At 37.6% G+C, this 19,758-nt stretch overlaps 1 protein-coding gene and 1 long non-coding RNA gene across 3 annotated transcripts in view; one reads left to right on the forward strand and one right to left on the reverse strand.

Moving 5' to 3' along the window:
* NFATC4 (nuclear factor of activated T cells 4) overlaps positions 1-19,302 on the reverse strand; it is a 37,560-nt gene extending 18,258 nt beyond the window's left edge. The window contains exons 1-3 of one of the 2 annotated variants that reach the window (XM_072415152.1): positions 19,041-19,302; positions 18,805-18,959; positions 1,486-2,566 (exon numbers count right to left, since the gene is read on the reverse strand). In XM_072415152.1, the coding sequence (XP_072271253.1) occupies positions 1,486-2,566; positions 18,805-18,907 (1,184 nt within the window). In that variant the 5' untranslated portion in view covers positions 18,908-18,959; positions 19,041-19,302. Of the gene's footprint in view, positions 1-1,485; positions 2,567-18,804 lie in introns of both variants that reach the window. The other variant, XM_072415151.1, reaches the window with a different exon arrangement.
* The window catches only part of LOC140333491 (uncharacterized), a 127,921-nt gene that overhangs the window by 95,354 nt on the left and 12,809 nt on the right, over positions 1-19,758 (forward strand). The window contains exon 5 of the long non-coding RNA XR_011921373.1: positions 18,389-18,549. This is a non-coding gene — a long non-coding RNA (uncharacterized lncRNA). The remainder of the gene's footprint in view (positions 1-18,388; positions 18,550-19,758) is intronic.

The raw sequence follows: 19,758 nt of genomic DNA on the forward strand, positions 1-19,758 counted from the left end.
TACTCCTTATTAACCTATACCAGTAAAACTGTTACCATTGTTATATGTATACTAGAATATATGGTTAGTAAAAAGAATGTATAATATGTAATTACAACAAAGGAATCATAACACTCACATTGAAATAACACATAGGTCAAGCATGAACTTCATATCTTCTTATTATTTGTTTTTGTATAGTAATATAAAGATGGTAAGCAGGGGTGTAGTCGTAAAAGAAGAAGAGGGTGCGCGGTGCTATCCATGACGTGCCCGCCCCACTATACCCCTGCCAATGTGTCACTCAAAGGGGAAGAAACTTCCCCCAGAATGATGTCAAGTTACCAGAACCCGCCAAGGCTCAGACCTGCCATGGGAGAGTGGGAGGGTTGTGTCCAGAGACACAACCCGCCCACAGCCTGCAATTCCATACGGGAGACATGGTCCCCGGATCTGGCCAGTGCGCCTGCCCCAGAGGGGTTCTTTCTTCCGACCGTACTGGCGTACAGGCCAGAGCAGTGGACCACCAAAGAATTTCCTTGCAAAATAAGGGTGGCCACGTGTGCCCATTCCCAAAAAAAGTGAGGGCATGGGTGCCTGCCCCACTACACCCCTGATGGTAAGTATGGAAACTGGAAGCACTTTATTAATGTATGTTCTACTTTAACTACAATTGATTTCTTTCTATGCAATAAATCGCATACCGACCACTAGGTAAATGTATGACAATCATGTAAAACAGCGCTGAAAAGAGCAGCTGCATAATATTAGTTCCAGTTCCAAGCACTGAAGTTCAGCATATTTTGATTTCAGTTCTGCTCCAGCTTCAACACAGCTTCTGCTCTGTTCTGAGGAGTGCATCTAAAAATATGAGCTCTGTAGCTGGAGCCTTGTCAACCCCTGATCTGAACTGTAGTAACATTCAGTTGTATGGATGACATATGTAATGGTGTGTAAACCTGCTCAGTGATGCAGAAGTATGCATGATGTAGAATTATTGCCAAAATTGTTTTTAATTTGTTTTGGATAAAAAGTGGAATATACAGAGTTTTTTTTTTAATACAGCTGTGTCCCCACTGGAGAGATTTCATTTCCTGTACCAGATATGTTCTAAAAAGTGAGAAGAAATCTAAAAGCAAAAGAAGTTCTCGTTTTAAATTTTCTTTCGTTTTTGATTTCTGTCCAGTAACAATGGTCACCATAGTGGATAGCTACATTTATTTTCTTCATGAGGGACAACAATAAAAATCTAAAAGAAACTATCCCCCTGTTGCCCTAATCTATGCATTAAGTTATTATAGACTCTGACATAAACACACTGGGCCAGGTTTATTAATGCTCTATCTCTAAGGTCTATCATCAGCATGAGAGAGCACTCCTCCCTCAGATCTATGATGATATTTTTTAGTTTTTCTTTGTTTGGACAATTAGTTTTGCCAGTGTTGTCATAGAATGCATTTTACATTTAAATACAAAAAAGAAAAAAAAAATTTACTAAGACATTACCTAAATATTGGACTTTGTCCTCCAACTCTTGCTTTGGACCAGGCCAAGGCTGAGGGCACAGCTAGATAATCCATTCCCACATTATCCTTTCTGTTTTGAGGGAACATTCCAGTACTTTCATCATTTACGCACACAGATACACTTGCAGAAAATGTTTTGCCAGGGCTTGTGGACTCTTCGGGCCTACCAGGGGCAACTGTCTGCTCTGCTGAGGTTCTTCTTGCTTTTTGTGGAATGTTATCACCTCTTTCCAGAGAGGTTGAAGTTGTCTGTTGGCTATGTTCGGTGGGCTTAGGGGAAGCTTCTGTTTCCAATAACAGGTTTTCATCCCCTAAGCTCCCTCTGCGAGAATGGGATGGAGAAGGGGAGCTGGTTTGGCGAACACCTTCATCGTTTGAATTTGAATACCTTCTTTTTCCACAAGGAGATGTTGGTCTTGAAACCTGGCCAGAATGGTAGGGTGTTAGCAATTCTTCACGGGGTGAAGGAGGAGGACCTGAAATGGGACCAGCTGGCCAAAACTCATCATTCTGACCACCCCAAGGTTTTGGTGAACCCCTTGGAGAGCCCAGTGGGGAAGCAAGCGTAAAACGTGAGGCTGCTTCATTAAGCTCTCTTTCAACTTCTTCACACATTTGTCCAAGAGAGTCACAAGAAGAAGCCTCAGAAGAAAGAAAACTCCATGAAGAATGACTGCTTGCTGGACTAGGGCTTAAAAATGAGTCCCGATAACCAAATGGATCTGGTGGGAGGAACAGCTGGTCACGTTGAGGCCTCTCATCCCAAATATCATTCCTGCTCAACTCTTCTTGTTCTCCATCACTGTTTGAAGGTGAATCACTTGTAATACGTATACTTGGGCATTCAAGGAAACGTGATCCACCAAGAGGAATAAATCGGGATGGTTGACTGATAAATGTCCCATTTAAATCATTATCTGAGGCACGTCTTGGAGGAGGTGAATGCATGCCAGCCCTTGTTAAACAACCTATTCCACCACCTGCTCCTGCAGTGGCACTGCTAGAAGGTGGATTTAGAGTCAGTGTGTCTGTGCATACAGAAGGGTCATCAGATTCCAGATCTGCAGTGGAATGACAAAAATATCATGTAAAAGTATTGAATAACACAAAAATGTGGTCCAATAATCTAAAAAAATCTACAAACATTTTGATCTGGGTGTTGCATGAGCCATGTGGTTTTATTGTGACTGGCTAATTTTATCATATTAGGAACTAATATAAAGATGTACTTTATATAAGCCAGGTTCCCACTGTTTTCTTGGTTGGTAAATGACTTGATTTTTGCACACTGCACAGTGTGCGCTATTCTTATCTTTGTCCCTCTTGAAGTTTCTTACAGTGGACAGGCTATTTAAAGCAGTTTTCTGTAAACTGAGTTAGTGAATACCATTACTTTTTGCACTGCCTTATAACAGTGGACCTCTAGTCGAAATCAGTAAAATGTTTTAGGTTTTAGAGCGATAGCAGGAATGTGATACTATTTTAGTGCAATGTTTTGGAACATGTACTCCAAAGAAGCGAGAATCAATGTCTAGCCTATAGTAAGGCTACGTACACACGTGCAATGGTTCTCGTCCGATTATCAGCTCAGGGCTGTTAACGGACGAGAATCCTGAACATCTTGGCGGATCTACGGACAATGGACGACAAATGATCGTAATGAAAGTGAGGGGTAGAGAGGACAGCGGGGTGCTGCTCCGTCGTTCTCCCCCTCCCCATAGAGCAGAATGGTACTGTATGTACTGCACTCGTTCATGCAACGTGCAGTCGTTTGTTGTTGGAAAAGATCGAGAAAGATCCTTTCCAATGACAATTATTGCATGTGTGTACATAGCATGTGTGTACAAGTAGATACAGAGGAAGGAAAATAAAAAGAAATTTTGACACACAATATATTAGAGGACCTAGTTCTTTACAATCTTTTTTGCTAGTGGTTCATTAGAAATATTTTTTGTCATAAAGTCAGAATAAACAGCATCTGACAACTTATTATTTTATTACTGACACACTGGCCTGACATGGTTGTTCTTTTCAATCCTAAGGGGTAGTATTACATAGGGCCCTACTACAAAGAAATCTGTGTTCTATAGAAACTGTGATTTAGAACTCTGCTGCACGTGATATCACAAGAAATTTCATGGAAGCATAAGATTAACATATATGGCATTCTGTCCATGGTTCTCAGCAAAGGCAGTTAAGGACAGAACCAGCTCATGTGTATGAAATGACTAATCTTCTGATCATTGCGTTCCTGTACCAAGATAGCAAATAAACAGGCTTTTCCCCCCCTATTCAGTGCGAGAGACAAGAAGGGGAGATTAGATCACACCACACAGGAAAGACACTGTTTGAACAGTCTCTGTAACTTATCAGAGAGGATGCAATAAATGATGCATACAGATCACTGACAAGTACAGCAATTAGGGCAGCTTTTATTGAATGCTGAGAATTTTAGCTTGTACAGCACATAGTTCTCAGAACTGCAATGTGATATTTAGATTAGAAGTGGCTTTAAAATAACTCATATCTTTCAATGCAATCGTGAGACATACGATATGATACTTTTTTACCCAAAGGGCCAACAATTTTTTTTAATTTTTGTACAACTTAAAAGTTGCATTTGTTTCCCCTGGGTTTACCTGGTTTTAACAGAATAAAAAAAAAAAAACATGAAACAACAGGTAAGTGTATGTCTGGACAAAATTAAGTTTAATAAAATGTTCACTGCATCTCATCTGCAATACATGAATAGTTCCTTATTATTAAACAGGATTTATATAGCACCAACATATTATGCAGTGCTGTACAATAAATAGGGGTTGCAAATCACAGAAAGATACAGACAGGGACACAGGAGGAGGACCTTGCCCAGAAGAGTTTACAATCTAAGTTTCTTACAGTTTATCACTTTATTAACACTCAAAGTACAGGAAAAATACCCATTAATCTGCAAGAAAAAAAGCTCCCTCCTCTCATATAATGGGAAGGTGGTAGTGGTGGGGTTGTTGTCCTGCAAAAAGAGGTCAGGCAGGACTGATAACAGTTTAGCACAACTAGAGGACTGAAAGTCAGGAGCTCACTGAAATAAAGGATGGATTAACATATTATTGCATACTTTTAACAGCTTCAAACAACAAAACATGGGGTACATATAAGATGATTTACCCCAAAATAACTTTAAAATAAAGGTTTCGTTTAGACGTAATTATGCAATTTACTGTAAGGTCCCTTTAAGCAAGGAAAGGTCCCTAGTTTAAAAATCTAACAATATCTAGAAGTTTCCAGACACTGAATCTGGTATCAGTAGGATATCTCCTAGCCTTATGATTGGTCAATGAAATGTCCAAAATAATGCCACCATAAAAAGTTACCTCTTGGGGCTGGTGCCCCCCACTATAATAGTTGTACTTTAAGAGTTTTGGATATATTAAAATAATAATAAAAAGAACATGAAAGATATACTTGGATATATGCTAGCTTTACAGTTGGGTCTTAATTGTGCAAGTAAGTAAACTTTTTGGCTTTATGTCCTGGGTATTGAACTTGATGGATGATAGGCAATTAATCACACTCTTCTGTATGACACAAATTCCATAAGCAATTCAAAATGAGCCTCTTAGCTTAAAAAAATATTGTGAATCAAAGAAAAATTTGGATATTCTACCTATACTGTCAGCATTACCAATCTTTTTTATTGCCGTTCTGCAAAGCGGCTATCATTTGATAAAATCATTCATTTTCTTCTTAACAAAACTCAGCAAGGTTTTATGAAATCGAGATCATAGCAGCTAGGCTTAAGAAATGTATTAAAAAAATCAATATTTACTAGTATATGTGGTCTATGATATTAGACAACCAAACAGGTTATTTTATATTCACGTATAGACAGAATGAGGTTTCAGTTTGCTAGAAGAACGTTGAATATATTAGGTTAGCCAAGGTAATGTTTATGTAGCTTAGTAAATACCCATCTGACAGGGTGTATACAGTGTTTTTGTAGCATATACTCGCTATGTACATGTATTTATTGAGTAAACTTCCTTCTAACCTCAATTTTTAATTTTTTTTTTTTTTTACTGCCTGCTTTTTTTACTTTTTCCTTCTTTGACGCTATACTGCCTATTCTGCCATTTCCTTCTTTCAGCTTCTTGATTGAGCCTCTAATGCAGTGGTCGCCAACCTTTCAGACCTCACGGATCACCTAATTCTTAATTTTAAATCCCGCTGACCAATAATGTAAATGTTATTTTTTAAAAGATATATACATGTGTAAAATTATGGTCTTCCTAGTGGTGCCTGACAAGGACTGTGGAGGCTCTGATTCATTGATCAGCTCAAGTTGATCAGGTTAAGTGAAGTATTACTTTTGTTGCTATTATCATTAGTTGCATTATTTTTGGTATTACTAAAGAAATGCAAAATATTTGTTTGCTTTTTCTCACTCATTATGGGTTTATTTCATTCAAATCTAAGACCAAACAAAAAATGATAGTTATCAAAGTCAAACTATTTGATGTCATTAAACAGTTAAAGAAAATACATAGTTAAGGTCATACTTACCTAAAAGAGCATCTGAGAAATAAACAAATAAAATAAAACAATCGGATGAGAATCGGAATTGGAGGAGCAGGGTGACTGTTGTAATGGCCGAAACAATACTAAAGCAAATGGCTCATACTAATGTCATGCTGCGCCTATCTTGTTTTTCCGTCTCTAGTACAGTTTGTGAATTTAGTGCAATATAAAGGCATAAGTTGTCATTCAGAATATAGGAATTTATTAGAATATTATTTTTGTTTTAATAATATTAAAACATAAAAGTTGCAAATAATGTCTACATTTTTCTGTGGACCACCAAAATTTTTTTAGTGGACCCCCAGTGGTTAATGGACCACTGCTCTAATATCCATTCTTCTTCTATGCTGCCTAGAGCCCACCTTCTATCTCCTACTTACTATGTATCATGGTCCATGCCTCCTCCATTCTTCCTAGCTTCCTGCATACTTTATTTCCCCCATATTCACTTGCTCCTTGCTAGTCATGCAAGTCAACTGGTAAAAATTTAAAGTACAGTATAAATTGGTTAACAAAGATTTATTCAAAGCATCAGAAATGGCACAATTGAGGTGACTGCTATCCCAATTCCTCTTGACATTGTGTAGCCCTACTTTTATATTTCCATATGAATTCCCAAACCCAAACCATTAGCAAGTCAGGGGTGTAGAACATTAGGAATGATTTATTGAAATTTAGGCTGTTCACTTAAAGATAGTTATAATAAGCCTCCATTATATTGACACTCCATAGCATATATCACTTAGTTAAATAAATGTTAAGTGTTAAGTGTAAATCGCCTTGCAGAATGATGTTATTTTTCTAAGTGAACTGTCTGAACTCCAGGTTCAGTCCTCCTTTCTGACCCACTCAGCCAAATAAATTAAAATATTGACAGTTACAGACAATTTATTAAACTTGTAAAGCCCTTTTGAAAGAGGGACGTGTAGTGTCCATGTACTAATACCGCTGTGATATCTATTTTTATATGGCTTATATAAATGAACTATCTCATGTTTCTGCCAATAACCTTGTGCTTGCTACTATTTTCACATTGTAAGAAATGGCAGAGCCCTCTTAAATATAAAGCTGTATCAAGTTCAGTGCTTAGAGGCCACGCCGGTCGATTGAGCAATCGTGTTACATGTAACAATACAAGATATTAACATTTGGGTTCCGCTCACTAAAGAAAGAAATTTAGGTACTAGGTCATCTTCATTTATTTTTTACCATCTGATTTCTACTGCACAGAATTACCCCTGCAAGGTGGACATAACAGAATATGGGGAAAATCTAACATTTTGAACGGTCATCAAAGCAATAGGTCAGGGGAAATCGGACCACCAGGTCTGGTTAGCTGAACCAAGTGTAAGGGGCATGGAGAACTCATCCTTGAGACAAGATTAGATTAACTGAACTTTAAATTTCCCCATAAACTTTTAATAGTTTTTCAAGGTAAAAATGGAAAAAAAGTGTCCAAAAAGTTAGTGCTTTGTAACAAATTTCTGTCTTACTCTAGATCAACTGTGATTGTGGGTTTTTAAAAAATCCAGTTTTTTTTTTTAATGTTTTTTTACTTATTGTTTGAAATCAATGGACTTGTGTCTTTTTCCAGCCTGCTTAATACTGTATGTAGCTATATGTATGAATGGGCAGAAGGTTGACAATGTGGGCAAAAGGTGGACAGGTGGTGCCAACGGGGTGTGGAGCAGATATAGACATTTATTGGATGGTAAATTAAAAGGGTTAGTGACAGTAGCATTACAGTTTTTTTTCCCAAGTTCTTTTATAGTTTGGAATGACTCCCTCAAATCGTCTCTTCTTGCCAGTTTCCAACTGACATTGTTGCTGCCCCCATTGCCAACAGGTTCACCAGCTGTTGCTGGCCATGCATTGTGCAGGAGGTACAGTGTTGGTGGGAAGCAAAAATGCCCCAGCTTTAGTGGTGTTAGCAGAGGTAAAAATGTAATGATGGTGTCAGGGAGTGGAAAATATGCTCCAGCTAACAAAGAGCCAGTTGTTGCAATATAAAAAAAACAATATATGTAATTAACAAATAATCCAGAGCTTTTGTTACAATATGAAGTTCTAAACTCTCTGTGCTCCATACATTGCTGGTTCCATGTGTCATGTCCTGCCTGCCGCAGACCATTCTGTTACCTGCACACAAAAACCTTGCCATTATCATCCTTTTAGACGGATGTGCGGTTTTCTGACGAAAGACGACTTGCTGTGTGAGTTAAGCTTGCTTCATATCTGCTAAGAAATCCCACATCTGCTGGCAGCCAAAAGCAGAGGAACAGGGCTTCTGGGAAGGTGGGAACATTGCCAAGTCTACCACTACTGATGGCGGCCATCTGCAATCAGGGGTTAGAACTTACTGACAATGGAGATCCCCTTAAAAACTTCTTAGAGACACAAGCTTGAGCAGTACTTATAGGCTGTGCCTAAGCGGAAAGGAGCCCCTGACTGCCCAGAGACCTGGTTAGCTTTTGATTCTCTGGCCTAAATTTGGAATCCCAGGTGTGGTGATAAAATAGGAGTACCTGCCCACATTCTCATAAACTCCCAGCAGCACTGGAGAGAAGGAAATAACTTTCAGGTGTTGTGGGACATAAAACCTAGTAGAAACTAGTACCTGTCTTAAGACTCCATTTGTTTAAAAACTGGGTAAAACTGTTAACAAGCAATGGGGCAATAAATGAGCATTCCCATGATCCCATTGCCCCAGACACAATCTTTCCATTTTAAAGTCCGGTGTTCACAGACAATATGGCTGATTTACTAAAAAGAGAACCAAGAAACAAATAAATAAATAAACAAGAATTTGCAATTTTTTGATAATTGAAGTAAAACATCTGATCATACTCAACTTCATTAGTAAATCAGCTTTATTCTCCTATTGGAGCAGGAGAAGGAGCAGGAGAAGGAGCAGCCTGTGTCTCCTGCTTCTCATTAGTCTAGTCAGTGGGCTGGAGTTCTTCTAGCCAGAGTTGTGAGAGATTTACAGAAAAGTCAAAATCTCTGAGCCAAAACCAAAGGATTTCCAGATATTGAAAGTATGGCTTGTGGTCATCTTATGTTATGTTCATAATGGTTACATTTAGGTGAATGTTTTTTTTCCAATGTAACTGGGCCTTGGCTCATTTGGTCTAATGGCACCCCATGTTTATTAAAATACTTTACATTGTGTACGTGTCTGCCTGTGCAGGTGTGTTCATATTGTAGGCCTGGTATGACGATGATGAATTATAGCACGGTCAGAACAATGTGTACAAGTTAGGTATTAAGGAATTCAGAAAAACACTCAGAAAAGGAGTCTGGAAGACTTTTTTTAATCTTAAACTTTGGGTGTGGTGAAGAACAGTTGGAGTTTTGGTGCTTAAGAGGTGTACCGGATGATAGAGGGGTGAGCATTAAAAAAAAAAAGGACTTGTGGGGGAAATGTGCTTTTAAGCTGAATGTTGATTGACCTTTATGGCAGGCAGAAATCTTTCCTCACAGACACTCTGTGGCTCATGGGATCCCTCCCCCTCAGCCCTATAAAGTTATCCAGAAGTTCAGGGACATGTGTACCTAATTACACCCCCCCAACCCAAACTACGCCAGCCGAAATCACCGTCGCCACGGCAACGCTCGCCTGCCAAACCTCTGAGGGACTAAATTGTACCACATGTTGGAATATCTAAATAAGAATATTCTAAACAAGACAGAGGGAGGGCGGGAAGAGCAATAGCCAGAGAAATGAAGCAAAGGGAAAAGAGACAAAATAAAAGGCAGACATATGAGAAGGGATATGGTGTCTTATAAAATAATATTAATGCCAGAAACTGTAATACTAATTATGTACACAGAAAGAAAGAGAAAACAAACAAGTCAGAGATTCAATAAAAAACAGTAAAGATGGAGGGAAAAATAAAGAGAAGTAAAATGAGGGGGTGGCTGTCTGGGAAGACAGAGATGGTGAACTGTTTACAGCAAAAAAAAAAGGAAGAGGTGAGACAGGATTAACGGCTTCACTGCAAAGGGCGGGAGGACCAAAATTCTGTACCTCTGATCCTGTGTATAGTGAGCATGCATGCTGGGACTTACAGTACTACAACAGCACATATACACTGCCTGGCCAAAAAAAACCTCACACCTCTAATATATCACTGAACACCTTTTGCTTTAATTATGGCGCGCATTCATCATGGTATTGTTTCAATTATCCTATGCAATGTCAACATTTATTTCCATCTAGGGTTGTATTAATGCTAAGGTCTTGTATGGATGACGGGAGAGTCAGACCGCTGAGTAAAGTCTTCTTCAACACATCCCAACGATTCCCAATGGGGTTAGGATGTGGACTCTATGATAGTCAATTCATGTGTGACAATGATGTCTCATGCTCCCTGAACCACCAATGAAACCTGGCATTGCCATGTTGGATTAATAATATTATTAATAATAATAAACATGATTTATATAGCGCCAACATGTTACGCAGCGCTGTACATTAAATAGGGGTTGCAAATGACAGACTAATACAGACAGTGACACAGGAGGAGAGGATCCTGTCCCGAAGAGCTTACAATCTAGGAGATGCCTGTGCCATCAAAAAATCCACTGGCCAGTATTTGCAGGTAGTCAGACGTCCTCATATTTCTAGACATATAAAGTTGCTAAACCTAGACCTAACCAACTGAAGCAACCCAGATCAGGGCATTGCCCCCCTGTCTTTTGGTTAAACCTTTATATTCCTTCATATTATTAGTTGAATACATTCACTCAAGCACACTTCCCTGCAAAAATCTGGAAACTAATGAATATAAATCCCACACCATTCAGCCCTTCAATCTGTAATAAAAACAAGGTGGGTTTGATTATATTTGCGTATGAGCCAGACACAGAAAATAATTTAGCGTGAGTCTGCCATACAGGACACAGAATGGCATTCCACAAGACATGAGAGATCTGCCTATTCATGTTTCAGATTGGCAGACTTATAGCAAACTTTTATCCTATTTTGGGTTACATTCTGGGAGGAATAAAACTTTTTATTTTATGCTGTCTGTGTCCTGCTGAAATTTTCATTCACGTCCTGTTTTGGAGCTGCAACCAGAAGTGAGAGGAAATTCCCCCAAATAGAGACGAATATTACTTGTAATTATGGTACATTTGTCCTTATGGGAAGACGTGTTCACTTCCTGCTTTTATGACACTTCTTAATTAGAATTGTCCTGTGATGGCATGGAATTGGGGAGATGAAGAGAATTTACACCACTTAGCCTTATATGAAACATAAGGTTTAATTGTGCAGAATTATTACACATATTTAGAATGTATGATAAGTTTTTGTCAAGTTTTTATTGCTTTTCCAAAGACAACAGTTTCACCAGTCACTGAGGGGTCTGTCATTATAGAACATGGGCAAGCGTTGGAGAGCCACGAATGGGGGCATTAGAGAGGGGAACTGAGGGGAATAGAGAAATAAAGGGTGTTAGCAGGGAAAAGGTGGGACATTTGTTACTCGGACACAAGTTTCCTGATTTTCATTTTTCACATCCCTCTAACATGAAAAAATTAGATCCTCCAAAAAATAGGCCACCAAAACAGTATGAGATGTGGGAGTTGGAGACTTTGTTTGTAATGGTACAGAGATAGTTCACAGACCCATGTGCCTAACTTTATCTATCCAGACACTAGATTTCATTGTACAAGCTGATTATTCAAGGTCATCTTGAGCATAAATCTGACCTCTGTACGGCTGATACTAAATAAAATGAGAAGGACATAGTGGGGCCTGGCAAACATATACAGTGACAAAAATTGAGTGGCTATATGGGTGTAGCAAATAGCAATCTACATGTAAACAGACAGCAAATACAATGTGGGTTCTGATAGAACCGGTTCATCAGAGACACTAAAATCCCTGAATACAGACCATCTATAACTGCTACTTGCACTGATAGTAATGATCCCGGGTGACAGTCCTATGAACATTGCTTTACTGCTGAGAGCAAGCTTTTTGCCACAAGATTGCCTTAAAGGCTTTCAGCTGTTGAAAGATGCTGGTTTCAAATTTCTAAAGTGAAAATCAGCCTGATTACTACTTTACAGTATACCAGAAATTGTTTGCCACTTTGAAAGTGTAAAATACTAGGCACACGGAGATCAGTGATTTTTATTTCAAACACTCCAATCACACTTTGGTATCACAGCTAGATATCACACCATTGATCTCTTTGGCATCAAGGGTGACATTTTTTCCACTGGCTAGCAATGAAAGAGGCATTCTACCCACTGACCCCCACACTAATGTACTGTGTACATAGGAACAAAATAATTATAACAGGGGTTCCTTAAGAGCTGAAATTTATTTCAAGGATTTCTCCCATGTTGAAAAGGTTGAGAAACACTGCCCTAAAATAACCTTCTGCAAGAGCAACTATTTACCATCACTTTGCATGGTAATGGATAAGAAGTTTAATTGATAATGCCTTGTTACAGAAATGGGAAATGGAAAAAATTGAATATTCATTCTTTATTTTCCCCTCACCTAAATGGATACATAATACCAATCACTCATACTGTATTACTACAGATCACTTCTCATCAAGACTTATTTTAAAATTTGGATTCTGGCTAGCAAAGGCAATATGAGACACAGGATCTGTAGTGTAATGAACTTATTGCTAAAAACTGAACAACAGTATAGAGAGTAAATCACCCTCATATGAACAAGATATGACTGATACTAACTGCCTGCATTTTATGTACAAATGAAGACATACATGTATCTAGCTTAAAACCCCGGTCAGATTGTATGTGTTTGTGTTGCTAGTGCATTCAGTGTGGTAAAACGTTGAAGCAAAAAAACAAAAAAAAACAAAACATATGTCTAAATATGAATTAGTAGGCAACAAAACAACTCTCACTCTGAACAGGATATGGCCTAACCAATAATGATGGCTGCCACTTTAATTATATACTATTATATGTACAATATATATGAGATCAGCACAAATCTATCTATCTATCTATATATATATATATATATATATATATATATATGTGTGTATATGTATATATATACACATATATAGATTTGTACACATCTCAGGTCAAATTCTGGCATGTATCCCCTATGCTGTTCCTTAGTCCACCATCATGTATCTCAGTCTAAATGCTTATAGAATGGGTGTGATGTCACATAAGTACTAATATACAATAGCCATCATATTTTTTTGTTGTTCTAGAATATACAATCCAGTACAATTCATGTTTTTTTGTAATTGTTGTAATGGTTGTACCATCTATAGTTAGGTAATCTTCGCAATGCTGTCTGGTAATTGGAATATGTTATGACAATTTCACAGACTGCAGACTACACAAACAGAAGGAAGTCAGGCCGGTCAGGGATCAGGGGTCATGTTATGGTACAGTGTCATGGATGGAAACACCTGTACAATAGACCCCATGATACACCAGGCTGATGTATATCTACATGCCCTATGTCTGATTTATAGGAGAGTTCCTTTTTCCCTTTAGGGGACTGGAAGAAGTATTTTTTTATTTATCGAATGAGCACAGTTATCACTTTCACTTTCTGCAATTCAGTGATAAAGGGTATAATCTGACAGCTTGAATCATGATTTGTATATATATATATATATATATATGATATATATATATATATATAAAACAATGATTTTAGTGCAATACACGTCTACATCTCAAGTTTATGTTGCCATGTTCATCCACCACTCAACATAGAGAAACTTGGGGGCCAATCAGGAGAGGGCTGGAGAATTACCTACACAGTCTTTTGCTAATTGTTCTTAGTCTAATTAAGGCCTTGAAACAAGGAAATAAACTTTATATCTGACTGCAGTAGAGATAGGTCAAGTCACCAAACAATTTATATATATAGTAACTGAAAGTGAATATCCTAAACCCCAATATTAAGTTACCTGTGCCTGTGTCTGTGCCTGTTACCTAAGCTGCCTGTGTCTGTGTTTGGTGAATTTACTCATTATGTCTCGGGAGCATACCGCCTCTTAGGAAGGTCATCTTCCTACTTGGGTAACATCAAGTTCTGAGAAAGGATGCAACTCTCTCTTGTTTGATCCAGACATAAGACAAAACATTTTGGCTGGAGAGGGACTTTAAACTCTAAAGTTGTCAGCTTAGAAATGTCGGTGTTGTAATTGTGTATATTTCTTCCTTCTGTGACCTATTTATATTTTATTTTTATCAGCAAATCAGATAAACCACCAGATAAATCAGCAGAAACCCACACGGAATACCTTTTTTCTCTCCACCAATTCTTCACATTTGAATATTTATCTAAATGCCTCTGTAACAGCAATCCTGTACTTTTGATAATTATGACTTACATGATCTTTTTTGTTGTACATAAACTAAACAAAGGACCTAAAACCTAAGATGATCCCACATACATTATAATATCATTGGTAAGACTGTGGAGGAAGTGTTGAGGATTAAAATAATGGTTTTGCATTTCAGTATTGATATATGTTTTGAAAAAGGCAAAATGCATGATTGTTGGGCATTCACTGAAATTTTGTGAAGCATGTGGTCATCCAATGGAACACCAAGCTGTGGTATATAATGTAATAGCATCATTGTCACCTTAGGACAGGAAGGCTTTCAGTACTCTACAGTGGTGTTCAGAATGGCCACCTACATACAGATACAAATGTCATGTCATGTAATGTAATGTCTCCATTAAAGCCAGGATTATACAGAAACAATCAGATGGGAACCCTGACCAACTTTATGAGGAACCTTATGGATCCATGGAACACTGGCTAACGAACCATGTGGGCCTCAAGATTTAAAATCTATTCTTTTCAATTTGTGTTAGTTCAGGTTATTTTAAGCACTGTTCACAGTTACACTTCAAACACAAGTTTTTTTTAACTTCTGAAACAGACTGTAGAAGCTTTCAATTGAAAGTAATTGGGCAGTCTGCATGGATGCCTTAGCTTAACTTCAATAAAGCTTCAATTTCAACACCATCCTATGTTACAGCTACATTGCCCTGTGCTGTTGAAGTTTATGCAAAGCTGAAGCATGATTGATATATATATATGTATATATATATAGCATGATTGAGATATATATATATATATATATATATATATATATATATATATATATTTATATAACTTGTCATTCTGTCTGATTATAGATTGCATAACAATGTCTTTAACAGTATGTGAACACTGTGACCTCCACAAACACTCCTTGAGCAAATGAAAACTCCTTCTTCTGGATACCATCTAAATATTATACCCCTCAAAATAAAGTATGGGGTGTCAGCTTAGTGCATTTAAATGTACTCATTCCTGAAACAAAAATGTATGTTTTAACATTCTAACAAACACCTGTGGTCACCTTTAACCGAATTTCCCATAACAGGATTGCATAGCTGCAATGCCCGAGGCAGAAAAGCAAGTCAATACATTTTTTTTAAATGGAACTTCAGTTAAAACATTTATCATAAACTAGAATGGGGACTAGAATACTGCTTGGGTCATGGAAAGACATTCTAGACTTTTTTGTGGGGCTTAAAGCATACCAGGCAGATGTTGTTTAATGTCCCCTATTTCTATTGTCATCTGTATCACTTTGATCTTTTTACCTATTCTTGCTATTTTCTTTAGAACAGTCACTCTATTGAGTCTTCTCAAAGTGTGCATTAGAAGCTTCAGAAAGTGAGATAGTGTCTACTTTCTATGTGGAGGACATCCAGCATCATCTAGTCCTCACCGTGCTTAGTGTCCATAGCCCACCCTACTCAATGATTGTATTTACATTAATTTACTTATGAATACATCACATTACCTAGGGCGGTCTGCATTCACATTCAGCCTGCCTATGAACACCCACACCTCTAGGCTGACAGCCACCTGTTAGGGAATTTTCATAGTTGCATCATTCTTCTTCAGGGTGCAGGGTTTTTGAGAGGCGCACTAAAGCAAAATGCTGTTATGTTTTTATTTAGCTGTGTAAAGCACCCTGATTTGTGTGTATTCCGTAGAGAACCACAGAGACCCATTACCAACATCACCAGAGTGTTAAATTAAATCCACTGACACTAATGCAGAGGGTTTTTTGTTTCATCCACTGGCACTAATGTTGCCAGATATTATTGACACCAATGGTGGGGTTTATTTGATCCAGCTTTCTCTTCAGTCTACCCCCTTGGCCTTACATTGTAAATGTAGCAATACAATAAAACATTTCAGAATCCAGAATCAAGATTAAAGCTCATAGCCAGCACGTGCAAAAATGTGTCTGACCTGTATGGTGTAGATGGAAGGTTAAAAAAAATAAACAATGGGTTAGTGCTGCTGGAAGTTTTAGTCTTTGATTTCTTGATCAAGAAATATCAATGGCATTCTTAAAGGGTACCTCTCAGTCAATGTTTAAAATTACTACCTTCCCCAACACAGCAGATAGCACAAACCTAAGAAAATTAGGGAACTTTTTACATTGTAGTTATGAGGGGTAAATGCGCTTTTTAGGCAAGTTACTACAATAACCACTGTGCATATCAGTAATTACACTTTAAGGCACTATTATGGTAGCTATGTACTCATACAACAGAGCTCCAAAATATACTTGCAATGTGTTTGTAAAAAATAGGATTTGTTTTATTTTGAGTGGTTAGTACTTTGCTAGTCTGCACAATATAAATAGGCCATTTTAATGCAGCATGCTTTAATTCATGTTAACCCGCCACATTGTGTTCATGGCACCTTAATCTGCAGCCGGTCTGTTCCTGGAAGGCCACATGTGCTCCTATGAGCGTCACTACTGGCCATGTGAAGAAAATGTCAGCGTCTAGAATTAGCAGCAGAGACTAAGGCACAGTGGTAAGATGCACAGACAAGCATCCGCTCTATCCTCAGCACAAGAATACCCATGTTAGATTGCTTTAATAGCAGCCATTTGGTTATTAGCTCAATCAGCACTCTTGGTCTTAATGGTATAGCATTGCAGAAACCTTTGTATGAGACTGTGGTATTATATTGCATCATATGTATTTATGTGGTGGTGCCTTGTTTTCATGCCATGGTATAAATGTGTTTATAGTTTGATTAATAAATCTGTTTAAAAGAAACTTGTAGTTTATATATAGATATATATAAATATAGAAAATATAGAAGCTTTAGATGCTTGAATTCTCCTTGTGCACTGCTAGTGCTCCGTGATCAACTGTAAGTATTATAATAAATAAAAAAGATGATCACTATACAAATTTATATATATATTTATATATATATATATATATATATTGACTCTGTAGTTGGAAAGAAAAAGAAATTATTAAGGTGCATGTGTCTAATATATATATATATATATATCACTATACAAATTTATATATATATTTATATATATATATATATATATATTTATATATATATATATATATATATAAATATATATATATGAATACTACAGAAGCCAGTACACCTTTTTATAGACATTCCAGCATGGTATGGAACAAGTTGCTAATTAGCACTGATTTGCATTCTCAGGTCATCCCTACCACCATTCTCATTATGAGATTGATTAGTTTTAAAAAAACTGAAATAGCCAGGCATATGGCATTTTCAGATAAAAGGCAGCAATAGCAGACTTGCTAAACTAGATTTTAGTTTAAGTTTTTTTAAATGATAAAGCTTGATAACATCTATTGGAGGTTCTAAAATTGTTGATTGGCTACGGTTCAATTTTATTATATACCTATTTATAATTAATACTGATTATCTTTCTTTTTATATTACTTACTGTTGATCATTCCATAACCTTGTCTTGTCTTTGGGTAATTTAAGTACAAGCTCCTTATTTATTATGGGGTCTGGAATGGAGATTTGGCTGCAATGTGATTGCATTGTTGTATTTCCTAATAGTCTGCACTGCATCTATCTCTTTCCATATTCTCTGATTGGACCACAGTTTCTCTCTTGTCATTAAGCCATGGCAAAGTCTTGATTTTCTGTAAGTTGTATTATAATTAGAGTCAGGCAAATAGATCACATGTTCGGCCTTTTTTGAACTGTGCTAAAGGCAATGATGACTTAAAGACAAGATTAACCCCTAGTGCTCAAATGCAGTTGGAATTTCAATATAGTCAAATATAATGGCCGCTATGGGTTAATATTTATTTGCACCAGAATGTTTCCAGATTATCATTTATATGCTTGTTATGTACATTTCTTATGGTAGTATGAAATTAATTAGTACTGAGCAAAATATGTTTTGTAAAAATGCTAGTTGCCTGGCTCTCATATTGAATCTCTGTCTTCCAGTGTTTTTCAGGGTCCCGTTCTGGAAAAGGTATGCAGCTAGGAAAGCCCAGGTGAAATCTGACCGGTTGATTGGCATATTTGGTCCAGACTAGTGACACAGAAAGTACTGTGGGGCGCAAATCAGCATAACAGCCAGGAAACTAGCATGTTCAGAAGGAGAGGTCAGTAACGCATAATATGCAGACACATAAAAACAAACACAAAGTTACATTGATATAATGCAGACCTCTAATGTGACAAAAGAGCTGACAGTATGACTTAAATGGATCACAGAAGTTGTGAAATAGGTTGTAAAATGCTAGTCTTATGGCAAAATGATCACAGAAGGTATGAAGCTGTGCGGGCACGTACACCATAAAAGTATACAATAATGATGAGGAGTAATTCATATTTTTTAGTATTGTTGGCTTACTCACCAGCTGTGTGCATACTGCTCCTGGGTGATGCAGTGTCTGAATCTTCCTCACCAAAAATCAGGCGAAAATCCAGCTCCCCATCTTGACAAATAGCTGCCCCCATAGTGAAGAATGAGGGATGTGGTCAGAAGACAGAAAAAGAAGCGGAGAGAAGGCTGCAGAAAAGAAGAAAAGTGAATAAAGTATAAAAGGAAAAGTAATAAAGTGTAACACAAAAGTAATAAAAACTTGCTTACATAAAAATCAGTAAGTCAGAAGCTGCACTGGAAGGTGGAGAACCTGGGAAAGCAGGATAAGGACAGATACAAGGGGAGATAAATGGAAGCACGTTACTGTATATAGGAGGTATATATAAATACAGAGTCACAGACAGAGGAGGGGGGGATTCCTTCTGCAGATCCCAGTATCCCCAGCTCCCCTCCTGCTCTTGTCCTCCCCACTGCTCTATCCTTAGCATTCCTTCACTCCTAGATTTTTTCCCTCTGTTTTTTTTAATGGGAAACTTATTATAGACTTTTTTTTGTTCCAGGGCAGGGAAAACCCAAAAAGAAGAAAGAAACTTTTCCAGCACCTCCCCTTGACATTTTCAATTGGCTGGAGCCTGTATTGACATCATTCCAACTTTTTTTTTTTCCAAGTTCTGGCCTCTGTTCTCTCTAAAAATACAGTATGTCACTGGAAGGGATGTTTGTTTTAAAAGATCCAGGCTTTTGACAGGATACTCCTTGATTGGCCAGGATGGCTCCCTCCTCTCCTTGTGATTGGGCCTATGGGCTGCCTTTTTGGCATGCAGGGTGCTGAGGAGAGAGGCCATGTCTCTTTATGATCAAACAGGAGGAAAACTGCTACAGTTATATACAATGCAGGACAGTAACTGGATACTTTAATAGTAGAAGCATTCCTGTCCTAAGAACTGCTTAGAACTCTATATGACACTAACAGCTTCCAGTTTCC

Source organism: Pyxicephalus adspersus, chromosome 6 (genome assembly GCF_032062135.1).
Source record: "Pyxicephalus adspersus chromosome 6, UCB_Pads_2.0, whole genome shotgun sequence".
NCBI classification, from domain to species: domain Eukaryota; kingdom Metazoa; phylum Chordata; class Amphibia; order Anura; family Pyxicephalidae; genus Pyxicephalus; species Pyxicephalus adspersus.